The 23694-nt window shown below is 40.1% G+C and overlaps 1 protein-coding gene across 2 annotated transcripts in view; it reads right to left on the reverse strand.

Annotated features, from left to right (window-relative positions):
• XYLB (xylulokinase) overlaps positions 1 to 23694 on the reverse strand; it is an 82540-nt gene that overhangs the window by 12510 nt on the left and 46336 nt on the right. For both annotated transcript variants that reach the window (XM_039549742.1, XM_039549743.1), the window contains exon 16: positions 1752 to 1810. In XM_039549742.1, the coding sequence (XP_039405676.1) occupies positions 1752 to 1810 (59 nt within the window). The remainder of the gene's footprint in view (positions 1 to 1751; positions 1811 to 23694) is intronic.

Here is a 23694-nt window from a genome sequence, read left to right on the forward strand (position 1 = left end):
ATGATAAGGGTGGAAGCTGTTATTCTTTATGCAACTGATATGGTTTCTGAGGTTTTGATTAAATTAAAAAGAAAGATCCAATTAACCAGTGATTGAATTAAATGAATGACACTGTATTGATCATATTATTTTAAGGCACTTCTAATGAGTTTTAAAACCAGCTGAATTGTTATATGTGAAGAGCAGGCACCCCAGCCACCACTCTCCCAACCCCATGATTTTTCAGCTGTGGATGTTACCAAATTACGTATTTTAAGAACATTCATTTCTCTGCCTCCATTCCACAGCAAGGAGATCCTCCTGGCACCCAAACTGGAAATACAGCTTTAAAAACAAACTCATCTGTGAATCCAATCTTTCCTGATGTACCCTCAGCAGAATTACTCCTGTAAGGACCAATGTTTTAAGCAATTAACCAATCAGTTAATTTTCCAATGTCACATTCTTAGGCAAAGTAACCAAAGCAGGTGAAGAGAAGTGACATCTGCAGGCAAAACATGCCAAATTTGCTGCTCCTCAATCAGCTGTACAACCAGCAGTTACACACACATGTGGTTTAGATGCCTTAGGAGAAAACAGCCTTTTGCTTTTTCGCTCTTCGATCTCCATTTAATCCAGCTCAGGCTTTGTGGAGCAGAGAATTGACTGCAATTGTCAAAGAGAATGGTGTGCAGCTGAGGCTGGCCTCAACTCTCTGGAGCTGACGGGAAGGGATTGGAATCCCCAGAAAACATTTCACCCTGTGTTCACTATCACCAGTGATAAGATCTGGCCCAAGATTAGGACTCCTGGTGTACATGTCTACCTCCAGGTCAGTGTTGGAGCCTGTGATTAAAGGGGAGCTTGTCAAGGCAGCCTTCAGAGCCCAGAAAGCTCCTCAGATCACCCAGAGGGAGACAATTACATTTGTTAAGTTAAAACACCATCCGTTTTCCTCTGCATTGCAACAGACGGGATCTCCCCCGACTATTACAGGGTTGACAGATCGTAAACAGACATCACATCACAGGTGACTGGATTTGGGCAGGATGAATCCCAATCCAGATGTCTCGCTCTGTGTTGTTGAAAGCCAGGTGAGAGGCCTCTCTCCATTTGTGAGCGAGGCTTTGCCAAGTCTCAGTGGGCAGAAACAGAGAGCAAACGGTTCTCTGTTCTCCAGAAGATGGATGAAGGATCTTACCCAGGCTGGATGTGCAGCAACAGCAGCAAAAGAGGAGGTTGGGAAGAGAGAGGAACGACCATACAAAAGTGTAGCTTCCTCCCAGTATATGATATGATGCTAATAAGTAACACAAGGACAGGGGGTTGAGGTTTCTATGAGGGTGTTTGTTTGTTTGTTTCTTTGTGGTTGGGTTTTTGCAGGGTTTAACAAGAGTGTAACTCCCCTTCAGTTTAAGCAGCCAATGGCTCAACTTTGACCTGAATGATAAAAAAAAATCTCAGGTATTATATAAGAAGTTTCTTCTTGATTTCTTTGCTGATTGATTTGATGTAAGTGATGAGACCTGGAAATCACCAGTGCTTAAGATACACATTCATGAAACTAAAAAAACCTCTAAGTTCAATATAAAATTAGCACTGGGCTAAAGGTTTTCACACTAAACCTGAAGAAAAACCCCAAAGACCTGCAGCAGAGTCACAATTCCATATCCACACCTTCCTCTGCAGCTGCAGTGATTTGGATTTGGTACAGCAAAGTAAAAATGGAGATGTAACTGCAAGTTCAGTTCAGGATTTAATTTTCTACTTACCTGTAAGATCTTTTTATTGTGGGATGCACCACCAGTAGCCAAAATCCTTGTTCTAGGCACTGCAATGCAATAGAAAGTACAAATCAGAGTGAAAGTACATATGGTCAAGATTTGTACTACTGAACCAAGCAGTGAGAACAAGGAGGTGGGAGTCAGGGTTCTCTCTCTGCACCTCTAATTTACCTTCTGTAAAAAAGGAGATAACACTAATTACCCAATTTTCCAAGGCACATTAGAACACTTCCTTAGGAGAGGTAACATAAATATTGCAGATCTATTATTATTATTATAGTGCTATCAATGTCAGGGAGATTTGCAAAGGAGATACACAGTAAGAAAGGCAGTGTTATTATATTACAGCTCTGGCTTGAGGTCAGATTAGTTTGGCTCATAGCTGTATATATACAAACTGACAGATAACCTTTAAAATCAGCAGTATTTTCCAAACTTATCTCCTCATGACGTTCATAGTCAGAGTTCTCTGAAACCTGGGCAATCCCTATGCGCTTGAATGACAACAAAGTGTGTCAAAAGGCAATTAGAGATGGTCTAAATCACTTCACTAAAACAAAAAATATCTGAATCTTCATCCACTGCAAACCCACATCTTTGGGGGAGTTAAAAAAAATACCCTGTGTTCTTTAGGCTTAACGAAACCCATCCTTTCTTCTACATTCCTGAATGTCTGCCGTGTGCCTCATCATCTATTTGTGTGCATGTTCCTCTGGAGCATGGCATGCAACAAGCCGCACATGAATCCATAATCACAATTCAGCAAGGCATTATGAACATAAATAGTCCAAACAGTCTCACTGAAGTTCTTCAAAGGCTTAAAACAAAATAAATGCATAAACACTTTGATATCATACATTTAAAAAAAATCTAAACATTTAATTACCCTGATTTATGACAATAATAAATGATACCATCATGTATACCCTCCCAAAAGGGAAATTTCACTGTAGTTATTGTTTTGTTATCTTAACTTCCTTTTTAATAAAAGCTAAAGATAATTTATTTCTCACAAGGCAAAGTTGGGCAACTTACACTGATGCCCTAAACAACTTATTGTCATTTATCCTTTCAAGTATCTTAATGACGAAAGCCCTGAAGACAGAATTATAAATAATCAGAAGATGCAGCTCCCCAAACCATTTCCAGAACCCCATCTGGGTACTCAGGTGGAGCCCAAGACCCAGACAAAGCATTGCATGGGGGACCCTATTTTACTGATAAATTCAATTTTATTTTCCTCTTTGGAGGATATTCAGTGATGCACAAATTGGGTTTTAAAAGCCATTAGGATCTCTGTCAATGTCAGCAAACAAATAAAACAAACAGCAGAGTGATTCCTCAGGGAAAACAAGTTTCAATTATACCAACACAGAGTGACAGATTCCTGCCAAGATTATCACAACAACATAATAGCACAGAAACCAGTGAAAAATAACTAGTAAGCCTCTGTTCCTAGAAACCAAACCGAACTCTAAATGATTTGCCTGGTAGTCACAATTCTGTCTGGCTAAACCTTGTTGTGAATATAAATTCTTGCGGAACTACCACATCCGATGTGAAAACACCACATTTCAGAGACAGCCAGCAAGACAAAATGAGAAACAAACACACTGGGTACACTTTCCAGCAGTTCAAACCAAAGAATAAGGCAGGCCTGCTCTCCAGTGCCTCTGGAAAGGGGCCAAACCCACTGCTGGGCTTCCACCACCAGGAAAGAACAGTGGACAACATAAAAGTGCCAAAGCCAAACAGCAACCACCCCTGTGAGAACAGCAAACACATCTTAGCTCAGCTGCTTCCTGTACTTCCATCTGCATGCCAGCTCTCTGTCTCAGGGCTTCTGCTCCACAACTTCCCAAATGTTTTCATTTGGAATCCAGGAATGGATGGGAGGGTTCTTGCTAAGTCAGAACATTCAGGTTTCGGCTACATTATCAATTCATGCCATAACTGTAATTCAAGCCACTTCTATACCAGTAAGTTATCAGAAAAGTAGGTGTGAATTTACAGTGCATTTGCTATTCTATACAAACCACACACAAGTATGCATTTACCCCACCATTACTTGGGTCAGGCGTCTTCCAAGAGGCCAAACCATATCTCAGGTCTAAAAGTGTTTGATTTATGCTGACTATTAAGTGTTTGATAAATGCTGATTATCTGTACACCCACCTTAATCCAGACTAATTCTTTTGTAACAAAATACTAAGAAGTATTTCAGAATATACCTAACCTACTTGATAAAAGAAACTAACCTAATTTACACTGTGAAGTTTCTGCTGTTGGTTAGAAAGCTCAAGTTCTAAATTGGATCCACTCATGAGTACAAACACACACAGACACACTGTAAAAGCACCCAAAACCCTATGCTGAAGCTACATGAAGGGCAAAACCATTAATTCCCTTTCACTCTGAGTAATTAGGATGGTTCACTTCACCAAAACACATCCCAGCAGGTTACAGCCAAGTGAACTTTAACCATCACTGTGGGATGACCGACTCTGAGCTGCTGTACAGGTGGGACTGATCCATCCAGGCCAAATGGAAGCAAAATCTCAGGTGAATGTGGTGCTCTGCTAGTGGCCAGAGCAGAGACAACAGCATCCCTCGTTGAGTTTCCATCACTTCTTCCAGACAAGGATTAGGTCCCAAAAGAACTACTCGAATTTGATGAATTTTAGGTTTACTTCTTATTTCAGTCTCTCTCCAGAGCATGAGGAAAATGCATTGATCACTGATTCCAGGGATTGTCTTTTTAATGCCAATATTGTGTGCTTTACTGAACAGTGGACATTTGCTCTGAGATGTGTAATTGGATACATCTTATAAATAAATAAAGCAAGCCCATCATTTATGCATAAAAGGCATTAACAGAGACATTGTTCATCCATCACCAGCAGTGGTCTCAGCCAGCTGTGTTTGAATCTGTCAGAAGCTACCATCCATCCCCTACAGCACTGCACAAAGAGAACTTCACAGTGATACTTAAAAAAAACCAACAACTGTAGCAAACATAATTCATGAATTCAATTCCTTGACAGTTGAGAGAATCAGATTTAAACATCTTTTAATCAAAAGCTCCCTGCATAGTACCTAACCAACCAGTTTATTTGCTTCTTATTGAAAAACTAATTATTTTTTAGAGAGCTGATGCTGAATTTTAACCCTATCTAGAAAGGGTTTGCAGCTGCATATGGCACAGTGTTGTTCTGCCAGATGCACATCTTCTGGAGATCTATTCCCTTCTGTGGAACACGGTGATTGACCTGACAAAATAGAGTTAAAATAATGATTCTCACTGGACAGGAGGAGGGAGGAAGACCCAAGTAAAGAAGTTTGTTTATGTGGGAAGTCTGAGCAAAAGGCACTTTCCCACACAAGGCTTAGAAGGCAGCACACTCTGTGCACGTTACTATGCACACAAAAATACTCATTGTGCTTTCCACAGAGATCCAGCAAGAACTGAGTGATGTTAAAGTTCATCTCCTGTCTCTTGCTTTCAGCCAAAATATTGCTTTCATTAAAAGGTACATAGGAAAAATAAAAAAAATCTGTCACTGAGAAAAGAGGGAAATGACAATTATGTATGTTCAGCATTGTCAGTGGTCCCAAAAAGACAGGAGTCCTGCATCATGATATATTTACAAACACATAACTAATGCCTTCCCAGAAAATGAAGCAATTTAAGAAGATTCAGATCAAAAGTGGAGGGAAAACCAAAGATTTTATAAAGAGCAGGCTCAAAGAGCATTGCTCAAGTGGATTCAGCAAGTGGGAGACCAGAACCAGTAACACAGGATGAGTCTTTCCCGAGCAGTCTGACATCCCTTCTGACGGCATTGGCACATAACTGCACTGGGGTGGCCTCACCTCAAGGCCTGTGAGCAGGTTTGGATGGTACAATATAAGAAGTGTATAAAGCTATTAGAGAGTGTCCAAAGAAAGGGCAGTGAAGAGGATGAAGGGCCTTGATGAGAAGCCGTGTGAGGAGCAGCTGAGGGCACTTGGTCTGTTCAGCTGGAGAAGAGGAGACTGAGGGGAGACCTCACTGCAGTTACAACTTCGTGAGGGGCAGAGGAGGGGCAGGCACCGATCTCTTCTCTGTGGTGACCAGTGACAGGATCTGAGGGAATGGCCTGAAGCTGTGTCAGGGGAGGTTTAGGTTGGATGTTAGAAAAAGATTTTTCACCCAGAAGGTGGCTGGGCACTGAACAGGCTCCCCAGGACAGCGGTCACAGCACCAAGCCTGACAGAGCTCAAGAAGCATTTGAACAATGCTCTCAGACACATGGTGGAATTCTTGGGGATGGTCCTTTACAGGGCCAGGAGCTGGACTTGATGATCCTTACGGGTCCCTTCCAACTGAGAGCATTCTATGATTCTATGATGATAAACGTAGCACCAAGCAGAAGGTTAGCACTGATAATTATCACCAAAAGTCTTCTGCCACATCGTTCATGCAAGGAGACTGGAGGTAGAAATTCAGCCTTCTGTTCTACCAGGAGTGGGTCAGATCAGACCGGTAACAGATCCAGATGCTGAAATAGGTAGGATGACTCCTGACCTAAGGGCTTTTGGATCTGGCTGTATTTCAACCAAACAGAAAGTCTGTGTCAGTAAAAAATTTTGCTGGTTCGTGAACCTCAAAGTCCAAAACCAGAATTTGACCTTCCATTTTGAAGCTGAAATTTCTTCAACTTCATAATCTAAATTTTGTGTGCTACCCACAGCCCTGGTTTGTATGCCAAACTCCAGGCACTCTCTGACTTTCAAACCTCTTAAAAGACAGTTCCAAGAATTCATCCAAACAGCTTCATAACATCTTTCTCATCACAACTGAATCCATAAATAAAACAGAACAATAGAACATGTATTCAAAAAGCAGCTGATTATGCACATGAACCCACGCCAGTTACAAGCATGATTGCAAATAACTGCAATTTACAATTTGCAAGCAACAAGAAAAGTATCAGCCCCTCCTTTATTTCTCTGATTAACTTCAAACACTATAATTTCAAAAAAAAAAAAGTATTTGCTAGCTTTCCATTCAAGAAAAAGAAACCAAACCGAACCAAAACAAAAATATATGGTTATTTTGTCCCATTTATCAAACAAGTGTTCCAAAATCATCCTCCTTGCTTATTAACTCTTCCAAAATTCATACTAATTTTCTTTATTCATATAAAGACACAGAAATTTAACTCCTGCTATGGTAAAAGATTTCTCTTCTCTAAACCCTTTAAAATATGTCCTTTTATGTCCCTGAGAGTTCTAGGATTGGGTCCTAAACAATATCTACGTGAATGAGGCAAAAGTAATGGAAACTGGAATACACCAATTTTCTCCTTTTTCTATTTTTTTTTTTTTTTAATTTAGACAAATACAACTGCCCAAGTAAAAGCCATTCAGAAACTATTTTTTAGAAGTGTTTCTGACTTTCACTTTGAAACATCAGCTAATTACTGACAAAAGCAAGCCAGGTTTGCCATAGAGGATGGTTGCTTTCTAACTGGCAAGTGAAGAAGTTTTCATATATTTTGTAACATGCTTTAATTTCACTGAGGGTTGCTCAAATGTTTCTCAGAAATTTTCCAGACACAAAATTTAGTCTTATTTTTTAAATTCAGTGCCTGGGGAAGAAAAACAACTTTTACAGATAGAATTGATCATCACCCTCTGAGGCCACGGTAGTAGAGCTACCATTAAATCAGCTGTAATTCAACAGAGGGGGACAAAAAGCTTTGATTTTCTCAGCAGCAATGACAAATATGCCTAATATTCTCAACATTTATGCTACTTACATAAATAAAGTCTCTACAATGATGTGGGGGAGACCAGGCATGATTCTTCTTGCTCACACTGCTGGAAGGCAAGAATAACACCACTAAAATGAGCAGAGGAGCAACAACTAAGTTGAAACAGAGTAGGAACAGTATAGCAACCAAGGCTCATGTGGCACTGATAGTCACAGGCCACCTTATGTTCTCAAGAAATTGATCTTCATGAAGATGCCAAATTTGGCTTTCCTAAGACCTTGTTTCAATCAAGACAAAACTTAGTATTTCAGAACCTGAAGCTTGAAGACACCAAATTACCTAACTGAAAATCCTCTTAGTCTTGGTCAGTTCAGAGATTAACTTAAAATTTAATGTTGACTCAAAGCATTCTCCTTCTTGATGGATTTCAGGAAGAAATAAACAAAGAAAAACATGCACATAAATTATCTCCTAACAGCAGTTTAAATTACTGCAGATCACCCCTAAAAAATACACACAGCCCAAGAGGTTCCACAGAAGAAACAAAATCTACTCAAGATACAATTCAACTTAATTGACTTCAGGAGAATTATACTGCAGGGAAAACTTTGGTTCATGAGTGGTAAAGAGTTCTTTGGGAACAAGCAGATCAATAGTCATAACACTGTTATAACATATACATTGACACGCTCGCAACAAGGCCTCTGAAATATTTGCAGTTCTTGTAGAAATACTGCAGAGCTGCAACTGCTTATCAAGTCACAGTGATTTTTTAATTTATTTTTTTTTAGACCCAGATCTCTATTTGACAGAATATTATAATGAAACCTGGGACAAATTCCAAAGGTAAGGTAGTAAAAAAAAAAATCCACAACTCGGCACTAGAGCTTACAGCAAGGGGGGGAAAAAAGCAGCAGATTCAGACCAATAATTTTTGCAGATAAAGGTTGAATATTTTTCTGAAGCTTTTAAGGAAAGAGATAGAAGAAAGATGGAGGAGTTGGAACTAGATGATCTTTAAGGTCACTTCCAACCCAAGCCTTTCTGTGATTCTATAAACACTTAAAATCTTTGGTCAACACTGCAAATGTATTGGGGAGAAGCCCTCTCCTGAAGACAATATTACTAGAAGCAATTTAATGAACCTTTCTGTCTCTTGCTTGTCTAATTTCTACGTTCTGAATCAATTCATTAAGAAAAAATAAGTAATATATTGCATGAAGTAGTAAGATAAAAAGGACTCATGCACCAATGTAACTGCTTACATCAGGTTTATATTTTTTATTTTTTGGAAACTCAGTTTTCCTCTTCTGTTACCCAAAGTTTGGATATTATAAAAACTGTGTGTTGGGGAAAAATACTAATAACCACGAAAACTTTTCTGCAGTTGTTCAAACATCTACAAAGTAGCCAAAGCTCCAATTAAAGGCTTAACCTAACAAAGAACAACCTGCTTTGATTTACCCTATGCTGCCACAATTAATTCACAGACTCTTGGCAACACCTCTATCTTTACCTTCCACTTCAGAATTCCTGTCGTTCAGCAAATAAACAAGAAATCTGGAACCAATGTGACAAATTCACTGATTCTCAAAAAATGTTCTGAAGCAGGTGGTACCAGTCTGCAAACAAAACCTAGAGGAGATCCAAACCAGGCATTTGAAATCTGGCCATCTCATCCAGTGTTTTAATAACCTACCTACAGACAGCTCCAAAACAGCGAAAGATCAGAGTGGACCATTTGCCAAAATGAGATCACACAACTTCCACACAACGATCCCAGAGCCCAGATCTGTAATCGCTGAACTACAGTGACCTCAGAAAGACACAGAACCTCAGCTAAAGTCACTGAGAATTTACTGTGTCTACTGGCTGTTTTCATTTTTAATACCTTTAAATAGTTGCACTCTTCCCATAATTTATATTTTTATTCTTTAAACTTCTAGTCACTTGATCTTTGTGGCTTTAGCCTTCCAGTTAAAACATTATTATTAAAATTAGGTTTCTCCTTCACATGTTGGCACTTTACAGACCACAATTAAATTACGTCTTGTATTTCTTCTTGGTAAGCTAAGGATATTAAGTTCTGCCACTCATTAAAGGGCATAATTTCAAGACCACAAACCACTGATGCTTAGTGCTCCTGGTCTAATATCATTGCCTTGCAGAAATGTCTTCACCTCTGAAACCACTATCAAAATAAAGAGCAGAGTTGGTAAGAGCACTAAAAATGTCTGTCCCAGAAGTGTCTGACACTGCATGTTGTCAGTTTGCCTATCCAGCTATTTACCAGTTTATAAAAACTCCTGATAAATCACAGAGAATCTTGCACTGGAAAACTGCCTGGGAGAATTTTGGAGAGAATGCTCCAGCTCTGAATGTCTGTAGCTCCAACAGGCACACACTCTGCAGTGCCATGTAAGAGGAGGTCAGGTGTCCTGTGGTTCCCATCACAGGGAGCCCAAGGTTTTGGAGAGCTCTGCACTGAGCTACATTCCAGTGCCTCTAGCAACCCTGACAATTCCTGCTGCTCAGTTCCCAGATGAAGGTGACAAATTCACCCAGAGACGGGAACATGCAAGATATTCCCAAAAAATAGTTTTAATCAAAAGGTCACTGCTACCTTAGGCATTCTCCATGGACTAAAACCAATTTTTTTACAATGTGTTCTGTAGGCAGCATTGCAGCACAGCCTAGTATCTCAAAATATTCTGACACATGAAAGACTTGTGCTTGAAACTCAGCAAAATACACACCCTCCCATGCCTATCACAACTCTGATGTTTGTAAGTACCACATGTGGCTTTACAGATCACACATCAGTAAATAATGCTTGTTACTGAGTTATTTAGGAACACAAAAAAACACTGTTTCATTTTTTAACAAAGATTTGTCCTCATACAACAATATTCAGCCTTGCAAATCTTCTAAGGGAAATAGAAAATGACACTGGCAAATCAACACATGACACCATCCATCGAAGGTTAAAACGAGAAAAGCAAGGAAGGGGATAAATGAGCCACCCAAGGTCACACAAAATCAGAAGAACAACCAAGAATAGAACAAAGGCCTCTTCATTACTTAGATCACAAATGCATTCAATTCTGCATTAGTTAATCTGCAGAGTATGAGCATCAGTAGCAAGACATGTCCACAGGAGAAAATATAATAATAATGAGCTGCAAGTTCAGCATTACCTAAAGCCATGGGATATAATTAAAAGGCACAGGATGAAAATGACCTGACCTTGAATGCCACTCAAGTGACAAGAGGAGAGAACATGTTATCAAGTATTTTGACTCTAGAGAAACCCAAAGCACAACAAACATGGGGGGGAAATCAGTTTGGAATCTAGATTTGCAAAGCAGATCTCTACCTGATCTCAGGTCTGCTCTGCTTCCCTCCACACCAGCCTTTGTGTCTTAGCAGCAGCAGCAATAAAAGCCTCTGGAAATGCAACAGAAAACAGTCAAGCCCAAGCAATATTTTATTTTAGCAAAGGATAAGCTGGATAAAAAACAGAAAAGAACTTCCAAAACGAGGCAATTTGGGTGTTTTCTTCAAACATTTTTTCAAAAGAATTATTACAACTGTTTTGGCATCCACAAATATTGCCTGTAGCTTTTCATCTCCTAGTCTAGGAAGACTGGTTTGTGTTCATTCCGTGCTGTTGAAGAATTTTTCTTCTTGATTTTTCTCTTTCATACGTCCTACTTCTCTCAAAAGAAATAACCTACAGGTTGATACGTACTTCACAAGAATAAAATTAATTGATAGAAGGGTGTAACTGCTCACCAAACACTAGCTGAGGTAGCAGAAAATCTGTTTACTTTGTTTGTTCAATTAAGTTCCCTATATCAAGAAGAGAAGAAAATAAATTGAGGAGGCAACATTTTTCTCCCTAAAAACTATACCAGACCTACTCACAGGAAAAAATCACGCTGACCTGCTCTGTGTGACTGTGCTGAGTTATTTCACTCCTCTGAACTCATTCTTTCTGTACCTAAAGAACACAGCACTGGGGACCACTTGTACCAGTTGGGTCTCTGAGCACCACTAAAGCCTTCTGTTATTAATAAACCTCCTCCTGTCCAAGTGGATTATTTATAAATGAATTATATGACCTCTGGCAGGCTAGAACCAAACAGAGAATACAGTTTGTTTCCGTTAAACTGAAAAACAAAGGCTATGGAAAGATGAATAGAGAGAAGCAATTAATATTTCCTAATAATTGTCATGGTGAATGGGAGAACTGCTACGTTTCTCAGGGTTTCTGCACAGAAAGGTTCCAGGTAACTATTCATTCACGGGGCTGGGTTCATGTAAATCAGATGTTGTTGCCAAGCAACTAAAGGTGCTAAGGAATGAAATACAGTCTGCAGAAACCTAATAGCCTGGAGAGAAAAAGGACTACAATCTGAGATTTATGGCATATATAAAAAGAAAAGAGTCATTCTCCCACACACAAAGAACACAGATACTTTATTATAAATGTCCTTAGCATGTTTTTCTAAGGCATAATTAAGCAATAAAATTCCCACTACACCCCAAATCAAACAGGTAAATTCTTTTTTTTTTTTAATGTTTTGCTCATTAAGCTCTCTAGAAATAGATGTTGAGAAATTAAATACCAAGACAAAAGGTCAAATTTAACCCAAAGATCTTTCTTTTGCCCAAGAAAAGTGTTAGGTATACAGACAGCACTGGAACTGCCAATCAGCTTTACACTTTACCTTCTTATGTTTTTATACCATGCTCATTAACATTGCATCTGATCATCAGAAATTCTCTTTAAGCTTATTAAGATTTTAAAATATTTTTAGCAAGTTAATTAGAATACATTAACAGAGCTCATCTGTGTTCACCCATCATGCATATTTTATTTTATTCAGGCAAATTGCTTTTAAATGAAATATTAGATCTAAGAAGGGTACACTGTTGGGTACTGAACAATACAACCCCTCAGTACAAACACAGGCTCCCACACATGAATAGCTTCATGCCACTGAAAAGTGGGAACTTTCTGATACCAAAGGGCTCTTTAATTCCTATTGTTATTACAATCCCCTGCAGCTGAGTTGCGCATACACGGACCTGGTGTATCATCCTAATACCTGAACCATCCTTTGTTGCCCTCATGTTCCCATACAACCCATAAAAGTTAAAGATTCAGAGTCCATTGCAAGGGGAACCAAAGGTCCAGCTAAGGAGAAGGAAAGAACACTTTCAGCCCCTCACACCGTAATTCAAAGACTTTTACAAATTCATGTCTGGTGGGTTTGTTTTTCTCCTGCTGATGGTGTCTGAGGATATCACTTGATCTAAAGGCAGGAGCCCAGTTAGAAGCTCTGGCATGGTGTGGCACAGGTTTCTGACAGGCAGGGGTGCACATGGATTCAGCAGAACAACAAGAACAGCTCACAAAGGATAAACCTGAAATACCCTTTGCTTTAGTGATCATCATAAATGCCTCCCTCTAATGTGCACTCAGTGTCACCAAGTATAATTAAATAATAATTTCTGAGGAAAAAGGAGACAACAAAAATTACCTTGGTATATTTCTGGCATGCCACTTACAGAATTTCACTCTAGTCAGATGAAGTCCATCACTGGCCACTGAAACTTAACTAAAACGCTACTAATAATAAGATGTTCCTCAAACTCCTGAAATACCTTCACTCAATCCAGCCAAACAAGACATCTTTGAAATTATTCCTTTATGGCCCAAATACCTCCTATCTGAGGAAGGATGGAAAATCACACTAATTTCACCAACAGTTCTCAAGTTAAGCGGTTACTTTTAGAGATCTGCATAAATAAAAGGATAAACAAAGTTTGCCAACCTCATGCTTGATTCAGATTTTGCACTCTCACTGCATTTCAATTAACCTGCCACAGATTGCTGAGCTGAATATTTGATTCAGATAGTAAAGAAAACACTTTTTAAAAAACAACAGGTCTGAATCCTTTGATGAGTGATCATACAATCCATATCAAAACACACATTTAAATCTCAGTCACCACGCATTTCATGATCTGCACCATTAACACTGTCTGGTTTGAGGGATTTTGATAATCTCTTTGACAATCTATAGCAGTTCTTTATCTCCAAGGCACTGATGCCTTTTAACCAATGATCATTATTTAGGTATGCTTTGTGCCTGCAGCTTTCCCTGAGATGTTAATGTCCATAATTCAAGAGGCTGCTCTTTTATAAACTGCTGCCATACTCCCCACATTTTCTCCCACTGATGAACCCCAAAATCAGGCATATTTCGTTTAGCATTTGGCTGAACACACCAGTCATGCTGACAAGGGGATATTTTAGCCACAGCTAAGCAATTCTATGGAAAGTTCTTCCAAAGGCCAAGAGAAGATAACTGTATCAATGGATGGAATCCCTTTCCTCTGGATAAATCACTATGAATTGCACTGAACCCAAACCCACCCTGCCATAACCTTTTCCTCATATTTCTACGTTTATTAGTCAACTCACACATCAAAAGCATAAGCTGAAGTCTGCACTTTTTTCTCAAGCTTGACCAAGCAGAAGTTTTATGTTTTAAAGGAATTCTCTGCCTTTGACAGCTGGAGAAGAGATTTCACCTGCCTGCCACAGAGCTGGAGTCCAGCAGCTGCCTTGGCCACAGGGATCAGCTGGGATCTCTCCCCGGCTCTCACTGCATGCTGAGTAACGAGCCACACAATCCCAAAAACCCCTATCTGCTGGCATTAAAAAGCAAAAACTGCCTTGGTTTATTTTGTAGCATTTAAGCAGAGATATGTGCTATCCTAAGGGAAAAAAACCCACATAGAAATCAATATAAATTTCTAGTAGCACCCTAATTGCAAAAAGTAGGGCTTGAATGAGCAACGAAGGCAAACCAACATTTTAATGTCATTTAGAGTGACCAAAGACACTGAAATATGTTTACAATCAAGAGTATTCTCTAGATAAAGGAGGGGGTAAAGTAAAGCATGACTACCAGGCAATAGTAAAATAAAATGCAATTTAGCAAAGCACATTTTGTCATTGGCCTACCCTGGCACACACTCCTTGTTCCTACAATGGAAACTGTGACTCATTTATCCAGGCCAGCACAATTTTAACAAATCCCTGTAATACCACTGCTAGAGCTGCATCTGCAGCACAGCTACGCTCAAGCTCACCTGGCTCCGGATTTTAATGAGAACCTGGAGCTCTCCACTGCTTACAGAAACTTCCCTGTTAACCCAGCCTTCCTGAGTTAACAGCACCTCAGAGTGTGTTACCCGCCCCAATCCCCACCTGCCTCTGTCATCCCTCCCGAGAAGTCTCAGCTACCTTCATTAAAAAGCTGAAAAGCTTCTCCCGTCCTTTCCCTCTGTCTTCCCCTTCTCCCAAAAACACAGCAGAGGACTCAGGACCAATTCTTTTCTTCGAATTTTCTTCTGCAAAGGCCAAAATCTTCCATTACCTAAAACCCAGCCCCAGATAAGTATGGGACATCACTGAATAGCCACTGACTCTATCAATCAGTTTTAATTTTTTAATTATTATTTCTATTATCATTTTTGCTGTTGTTATGTTACAGTAAGAGGCTGCTCACATTTTCCTTTCAAATGCAAAAGGATAAGGTTTTCCACTCTGGGTACATCCTCTGGGTACCTGAGATGTGGTTCACCAAAATCCAGCATAATCTCTGAGTCCCTTTCACTACAACACGTCCAATCCTCACATAAAACAGCAGTCAACAAAAACGTACAACATCTTTTCCCAATTCCTCACAGTTAACACATTAAGTGGCAATAAAGGGTGCAATGACTTTCCAAGGGCATGTACCTGTTTAATTATTCAAAAGAAAATTGACTCAGGCACCATGGTATGAAACACTAAAATATGCAAACGAAGTAAATTATGGGAGAAAGCAACAAAAGAGAAGAAAAGGGATCATGGTGAGAGGAACATATGGGGGCAGATTCTGATCATCTTGTTGTTTCTGAGTTTCTCTATATATGTGTGTATAAGAAGGAAAGCTTGTGAAGTGACAGAGAAATTATTATTTACTCATTTCAGTACTCTGACCAGGATCTTGAAACAATCTAACCATGCCTGGAACTTCCTAAGAGAGTGTTATTTTCACCTATATACATGAAGCAATTTCAGAAAAAGGAATGTTTACACCTTTCTAGACAATCAAATCTTACTGGTGGGAAAACACTTGTTTCGACACAGGCCGTATAGAACAGAAGAAAAGATGCAGGACCTGATCCATGAGTAAATCTCATTTATTCTAAATTAAGGGTCTGAAATAACTAACTAAAATAATTAGACCAGGTTAACAGAAAGATATCATAACACCAATTCTAGCTATTTGTCCATAAAACATGAATATCCCACTAAAACAAAGAGCATTTGTTTTTACCTTGGACCAAAGCAAATGTCTTTCCAATCAAGACATCCAGTGAATTGAATGTCTCTTGTAAGCAGGTGCTACTGTGTTATATTTTCATCCAAACTGCTGAGAATAAGCTAGAAGAAAATGACAAAGTAAATTGAACAAGAAAGTGTCTGATCTTGATGAATAATTCAATGATGCAATGCAACAAATACTGATTTTTTTTCCTGGTAAAGGCAGTTTACAACTGTCCTTTGCTTAGAAAAACGACCTTCTCATGGTAATTATACTTTTGTCTTTAGGCACTGGATGACAGTCTTAGTAATGCTCATGATTCCAGTTCACAGCTCTGCTGCTGATCTCAAAGCACTCCATTCCTGCTACATCATCTAATCCTTTTTAAATAACATAACACAGCTGCTGAAGAACTTCAACTATAATATCAGGCACACTGGTCACTGACCGTTAAGTCTTCTGGTCACTTTTCTTAAGTCCTAAAAGGCACCAGAGAGCCACAGAGCCACAACCACCATTCCCATTCCCCGAGGAACTGCTTGACTGCATGGATAACAGTGGTGCAGACACAGAAAACCATCACTCTGCCACTCCACAGCCAGCACAGAGAGAAGGAAGCCTGGCAGTATTAAGCCTCGACACACCAAAGTTGGACTTGTTGCAAGAAAAGGTTTTAACAGTCAGGATAACAAGGCACAGGAATAGGTGAACCACCATTCCCATTCCACGAGGAACTCCTTGACTGCGTGGATAACAATGGTGCCAACAGAGAAAACCATCACTCTGCCACTACAGAAAAGTCACTCTGCAGCCAGGACTGCCAGAGCCACAGGGCCAGAATAGTCACAGCCATACAGCCTAATGAAAACAGAATTCACCAGGAAAGGGCTGAGCTGGATGCCAGTCTCTGTTCCCAGAGTGATGTTTTTTACTACCAACAATTAAAAAAGGCAGAAAAGAATTCATCTGTCAAACCTGTAGCATCCAGAGTAAAGACTACATTGGAAGAAGCTCATCACTGGGGAGATGGGCTCAGCCTGGTGATAACCAGAGAGCCAGAGAAATCTTCCCTAGAGCTGTGCTACAGCACAGTGTATTCAGGTCTTTCTGCAAGCCATTCTTCACATATCAGTATTAAAAAGGGACTTAGTCACTAGAAGATCATGACTGAGAAAGGCTCATTTTGCCTTTTCTCATTTATTCTTCGCTCATTGTGCTCTACATCTCTTCCTTGATGCACAGACTTATTATAACAAAAACACACAGCAAATAATACAGTCTGCAGTACGTCATCAATATAGCCAGAAAAACAACAAAATTAAGAAAAAAATAACCCTACTAAAATATGTGACACTTGACATAACCAGCAGGACTGTCTTAAACACCAAATATCTTCCATTTTCCTACCACACAGAAATCCTTAAATGCAAGTAAGGACACAGGCACTCAGGTGCCTGTTTTCTGTCCCCTGCAGTATTTCAGCATTCCTTGCTCATGAATACTCAGATTACATTTGGCAACTTGGCAGCACTTCTTAACACCTAACAATCTAATAAAAATATTTTTTCTCTGTGCTAGACAAATCTGCCCACCTTCAACCTCTGCCACCCATAAAACAATTTATTCAAGTACCTTTACTCTGAGCACAGTTAACCTTTTCAATGTACAAAAGCTTCTGTGCCTCTTAAATGAGCAAAGAGCTCCTAATGAACAAAAAATACTTTCATGACTAAAAGTTTAATATTAATTCTGGGAATACAAACTATAATTTTACAACCCATATACTGTACATAATACAGTACATAGCTCATGCATCTTCTTTTAAAAGGCTTCTGTTTTCAAATTACCATTGTATAAGACTTTTATACACCACAAGGATACTTTAGGTTGCTGCAGATTTACACTGAGAATCAGAAAAAGAATGATCATGAAAAAGAAAAAGCCCACTTGCACTAGTTTAAAAGCCAAGGGATGAATGTAAGAGGAAAACAAGATTAATTCTGTTTTCTTCATTTCAAGGTTAAACCTCAAGGAACCTTAATATCTCACACATGGATGTAAGTTTTCAGTGCATGGTCCATGAACTCTTGGCAGCCCATAACGTAAGAGAAACACATAGGTTGCCAAGGAGACTTGAACTTACCATGCACGAAGCCCAGTCACATACTGGAAAATTTAGGGCCCCTAGAAATTTTAAGTTTGAAAATCAATGATCAAGAGGAAAGAAAAGTGGAATGTGAGTGGTTTTCGTCCTCCTTTCCCCAGTTTCTTACAGGGATGAGGGATCAGAATTGGACTGAAAGGTTTGAATTCACCAGTGCCACACTTCTCTGTGGGGACATTTTACATCAAAGCAAATGCTGGCTTTAGTTCTGTATTTTTAGCTGTATTTTAAATGAAAAATTGCACTGAATTCTGCAGTAACACAACTGTTGATCACATTCTGTTTTGTAACAGAAGTCCTGTCAGATATTTAGCCTTAGTTACTAAAAACTATCTTCAGGGAGTACAAACATTTCCCCTCTGGCATCCTGTCAGTCACAGCAAATCTGTAAATAAACTGTCAAACTCCATTCCAATCATTCCTGAATCTGCAAGGGAAAAAAAGTAGTAAAATTGGTGCAGCTGGTTGTAGTCCCTGTAGAGCAGGGCTGATTTCACAGCTTTAATATGGTTCACTACTTCACAGCCAGTCCGATCTGATATACAGCATGCAGAAATGAGTGACACCTTTGCTAATCATTTTCTTAAACTTATCACATGTGGAGGTAATAACAGATGCAATGACTTTTCAAGGGCATGGACTGGTTAATTTTTCAACAGGAAATCGACTCAAGTTCTGCAAAATTAAAAATCCACTAAGACACACTGTCAAGCTATCTAAATTATGGAAAATCACACAAAAAGGGAAAAACAAAGGTCTAGTCATGAGAAAGACAGTGTTAGACCCTCTCCTTACATTGTCTCATGAAAAGTAGGAATGCAGCAGTAGTAATCAAGCCAAAAATCTAAAGAGAGGCACTGACTTTAGCAAAGACTGACTGAATAAAATGGGAAACCCTACGTACTATTACCTGGAACATATTAGCACCTTTGTTCTGTAATTCATAATTCATTAAGTAATCCTGAAGGAGCTGGTCAAGAATTTTTCTGCCAGATAAGCTTTGTTGAACTTCAACAGCTAATTGAAGAGTTTTTCAAGGCCACACTGGAAAAGTGCAACAGAAGAAAGATCAGAAAGTGAATAAACACTATTACCTTGCTGCCTGTGGACTCAATTAGGACATAAATCCCCTGATTTAGAGCAGGGACAGAACCAGAATTGGGATCTGCTTTATCCCACAGATTTTCCTTCACCATCAAGTTATACAAAGTCACACTGTCTCTCTGGACTGGTGAATATTTCATAAGAGGCAGAATAGCCCCAAGCAGAAGACAGACTGACTCAAAACCCAACAGCAAAGACACTGGCTTGATTTATGTTAAATTTAGGCTCAAGACTCACTTGTGTTACCACTCAAAAAAGGGATCTCAGCCTCCTAAAGGAGATGCATCCTTCATGTTTCCTCACAAAAGCCCCCTAAAACGTGACTTTAACTACGAGACAGTTTGAACAGAAATTTTGAAAGCACATCATTTCTTATGAAACAAAACTACAAGTGTTTGATTGCACATGCTCTCACAGCCTCCCTGCTCAGGAAAGCAAACTTTCCATGCTGAAATGCACCATAGGAAAGCAAAGAGCACTGAGGTCACTATAACTGCATTGAGTTTGAAGGTGGAAAAAACTAACATCACCCCCTTAATTAGGGTTGCCATATGGTGAGATTTCTGCTTTCATGTTTCCTTTCTTAAGCTCAAATTTTGACTGGCTGGAAAGAGAGGAATACAAAATGCATCAAGGTTTACCATATGGGCCCTGGTCTCCTGTGCACTACATGTGTCAGAGATCTGACATATCAAAGACATCATGCTCACCATGCAAAGGCTACATGGCCTATCAGCTCCTATTTCCTTCCACAAATTCCCAGAAGAAACCATGGGAGCCCTACCAAACATCTTCCATTTTCCTTCCACACAGAAATCCAGTCCATATGCTTCAAAGTTTGCTGAAGCAACAACTACTGCTCTCCAGAACTGAGTGCCAACCTGGTTTATTCTCCTCTGCTGGTACACAAACATCTCATCCAAGCTGCAAATAACCCCCTGTGAATCTGAAAACTTCAGTGATCCAAGTCTAGATCCCTGTACATGTTGGAGTTCAGGGTCCTTATCAGAGCTTTCATGTGAGAATTAAGCACCAAAAAAAGAAATCGCCAGGTCTGAATCTCATTTCCCATTTAACAACTGAGGCAGTTGTCAATCCCAGTCCAAAAATAGTCAATTTGTGCTCAGAACACCCTTGACAGACAGGAATTACCAGCATCCTGATTTCAAATGTGAGAACAAGAGAACATACTCTTCTAGGTGAACGAGGACTGCAGGCCAAGTCTCCTGAGGGTCAAAGCAACACTGAAATCACCCCACGTTTTCACTGTGAACTGCAGCCATAGCTCTGCTTTACAATCAATGAGACATCAAAATCCACCCCGTACACTTCTTTCCACCCAAAAGCAATATTATTTCAATTTCCAATAAGAAAGAAAATGGTTTATTGGATTGTCCTCCCAGTATATATATATAAAAAAATTACTTTGCATACAAAACTTTCAGCCCTAGAAAAGTCCACAGTGAAATACATCCCTTTCTGGCAGACAGCACAGCACAACACAGCAACTCCTGACATGAAATGGACCCTAAGATAACACCTGACAAAAAGGAGACTTTAAGTTAAAAGAATGCAATTATCCCAATGGGAGTTGCTCCAGGGCACCTGTGTTAAGGCCCCTGCCAAAAGTATTTTGAACTCTTTAATGGCTACAGACGATAAGAAAAGTTATGATGAGAGAAAGTCTGTGAGGCAACACCTGCAAAGTGAAGTATTTTTAAGAAAAATGCTTCAGATACAGAGACGGAAGTAATTAAAAACCCAAAGAAAAATGTGTACTGCTCTCTTTGTTTTCACCCAAGCTGAACTTCCCCTGGAATTGAATTGCTGGCTCACTGGGGAAACTGGCTGACATCCTGAGCCATGAACAGGAAAAGCTTGTCTGGGAAATCAGCACAAAACTCAGGCTTGTTTGTTTGGAAAGGAGCCCACAAGTAAACACACACACAGACACAGACCAAGGTCTGCAGCACAGACAGCAAGGGAACAGGACTGCGTGATAAAGGACGAAAATTCTTCACACACTTTGCCTCAGTCTGATTTGCTTTCAGGAATGGCAGGTCCATGAGGCCAGGACGGAAATCCAGATCAGAGCAAGCTTACTCTCAGTGAAATAGACCAGGTTAGGGAACATTTATATAAACTGAATGCACGGAAGTCTATGGGACCTCATGGGATGCACCCCTGAATGCTGAGGCAGTTGGCTGATATAATTGTGAGACCACTCTTTTATCTTTGAAAGGTCATGGCAATTCAGGAAGGCTCCTCAGGACTGGAGGAAAGCAAATGTCACTTCTATCTTCAATAATGGCAAAGAGGAGGATATCAGGAATTACCGCTCAGTCAGGCTCACCTTGATCCTTGGGAAGATAGAGCAAAACCTCCTGAAAACCATTTCCAAACATATGAAGGATAGAAAGGTGACTGGAATTCGTCAGCACAGCCTTCTAAGGTGAGAGACTGGTTTGATGGAAGAGGAGAAAGCAGGGGATGTTGTTTATCTCTGTTTTAGCAAGCCTTTTGACACTGTCTCCCACAAGATCTTCACTGACAAGCTGATGAAGTACAGGCTAGATACATGGACAGTGAGGGGGACTGAAAATTGGCTGAACTGCTGGACTTAAAGGTTGTGAACAGTGATACAAAGTCCAGCTGGAGGCAACTCACTGGTGGTGTATCCCAAGGGTCAGCACTGGTCTGATACCGTTCAATATTAACGCCCTAGATGATGGGACAAAGTGTACCCTCAGCAAGTTTGCCAGTGACACAAAACTGAGAGGAGTGCTGATACACAAGAGAGTTGTGCTGCCATCAGCAGGACCTCAGCAGGCTGGAGGAATGGACCAACAGGAACCTCAACCAGTTCAATAAATGGAAGTGAAAAGTCCTGCAACTGGGGAGGAAACACCCCATGCACCAACGGGCTGGAGGCCATCGTCTGGGAAGCAGCTTAGCAGAAAAAGATCTGAGGATCCTGGAGTACAGCAAGGCAAACAAGATCCAGCCATGTGTCCTTGCAGCAAAGGCAGCCAACAGCATCCTGGGTGGCTCTAGAAGGAACAGCACTCGCAGGATGAGGAGCTGCCCAGCACATGGGACACACAACAACAGCAGTGCTGGGCCTGGGCTGGGCAAGAGAGTGCAAGGACATGGACGTAATGGAGTGAGCCCAGTGAAGAGCCGTGCAGATGATTAAGGGACTCGAACATCTGGCATCCAAGGAAAGGCTGAGAGAGCTGAAACTGCTCAGATAGGGGAAGAGAAGACTCACAGGGAATCTTACCAGTGTGCATAAATACTTCATGAGGGAGAGTAAGACAACAGATTCTTCTCTGTACTGTTTGGTGATAGAACAAGATGCAAAGGGAACAAATTGAAATAGAAAAAAAATCCTTTTAAATATAAACGTTTAATTTAACTGTACAGGTGATCAAACACTGCAGCAGGTTTCCCAGAGAGGCTCTGGAACCTCCACCCTTTGAGACAAAGGGAAGGTTTAGATTAGCTATGAGGGGAAAATGCTTTACTGCGAGGGTGGTAAGACACCCTCTGGGTTGCCCAGAAAACTTTTGAATGCCCCATCCCTGGAAGTGTTCAAGGCCAGGTTGGTTGGGGTTTTGAGAAACCTGGTCTAATGGAAGGTGTACCTGCCCATGGTAGGGGTGTGGAATGAGATGATCTTCAAGATCCCTTCCACCCCAAACCATTCTGTGATTCTGTGATTCAAAACCAAAGTGGACACAGTCCTGGGCTGTCTTCTCCAACTGGCCCTGCTCTGACTAGGTGAGTTCCAGAGGTCATTTCCACCCTCTTCCACACTGTGATTTGAATTACTCTAACACTACATCTAACTGCAAACAGTGCAAAATATCCTGAAAGATTACTTTTCAAAATCAGCCCGTGTGAGATACTAATGTACAAACACCCATTTTTCATCATCGTATGTTTCGGTCTGTACAGACAAAAATACTAAGCTGCATGTAAGGATCTACTTTGAAATACACAGAAACTAAATACCTGGGGAGCAAGGAGTTAGAGCAAAACAGAAATGTAGTCATATGCCCCTAATTGAAAGTGCATCTTCAGTAGACAATGAAATCAGGACAGAACAAGCTCAAGATGACAAAATTACTTAAGACAGCACCATTATGAAGGTAATTTTTTTGACTAGTAAGTAATGACACTCTTGAGGACATCACAGCTATTTTGCAGAGCAAAAGTTTGTGAAAGTCACCATCTCTGCTTTGCAGGACCCTTTGGTCCAACTAAGCCAACTGATTTCAGTGGGAATTGGGTGGGACCACAGCAACACAGTGTAACTTTGCAAGCTGTGATGATCTAGTCCTAAAGACTTCAACAAGAACCAAACACGTTTAAAGCTGAAGACCTTGAAGACAGCTAATTTACATTTTGAGATAGTACAATTGAGATAATTTTCTACCCCCCATTATAAGCAGGGGACTCTTCATCATTTTCAAGTTCCTCGTACAACATTTTATCAGAAAAACAAG

Source organism: Corvus cornix, chromosome 2, assembly GCF_000738735.6.
Source record: "Corvus cornix cornix isolate S_Up_H32 chromosome 2, ASM73873v5, whole genome shotgun sequence".
In the NCBI taxonomy this organism is placed as follows: Eukaryota; Metazoa; Chordata; class Aves; order Passeriformes; family Corvidae; genus Corvus; species Corvus cornix.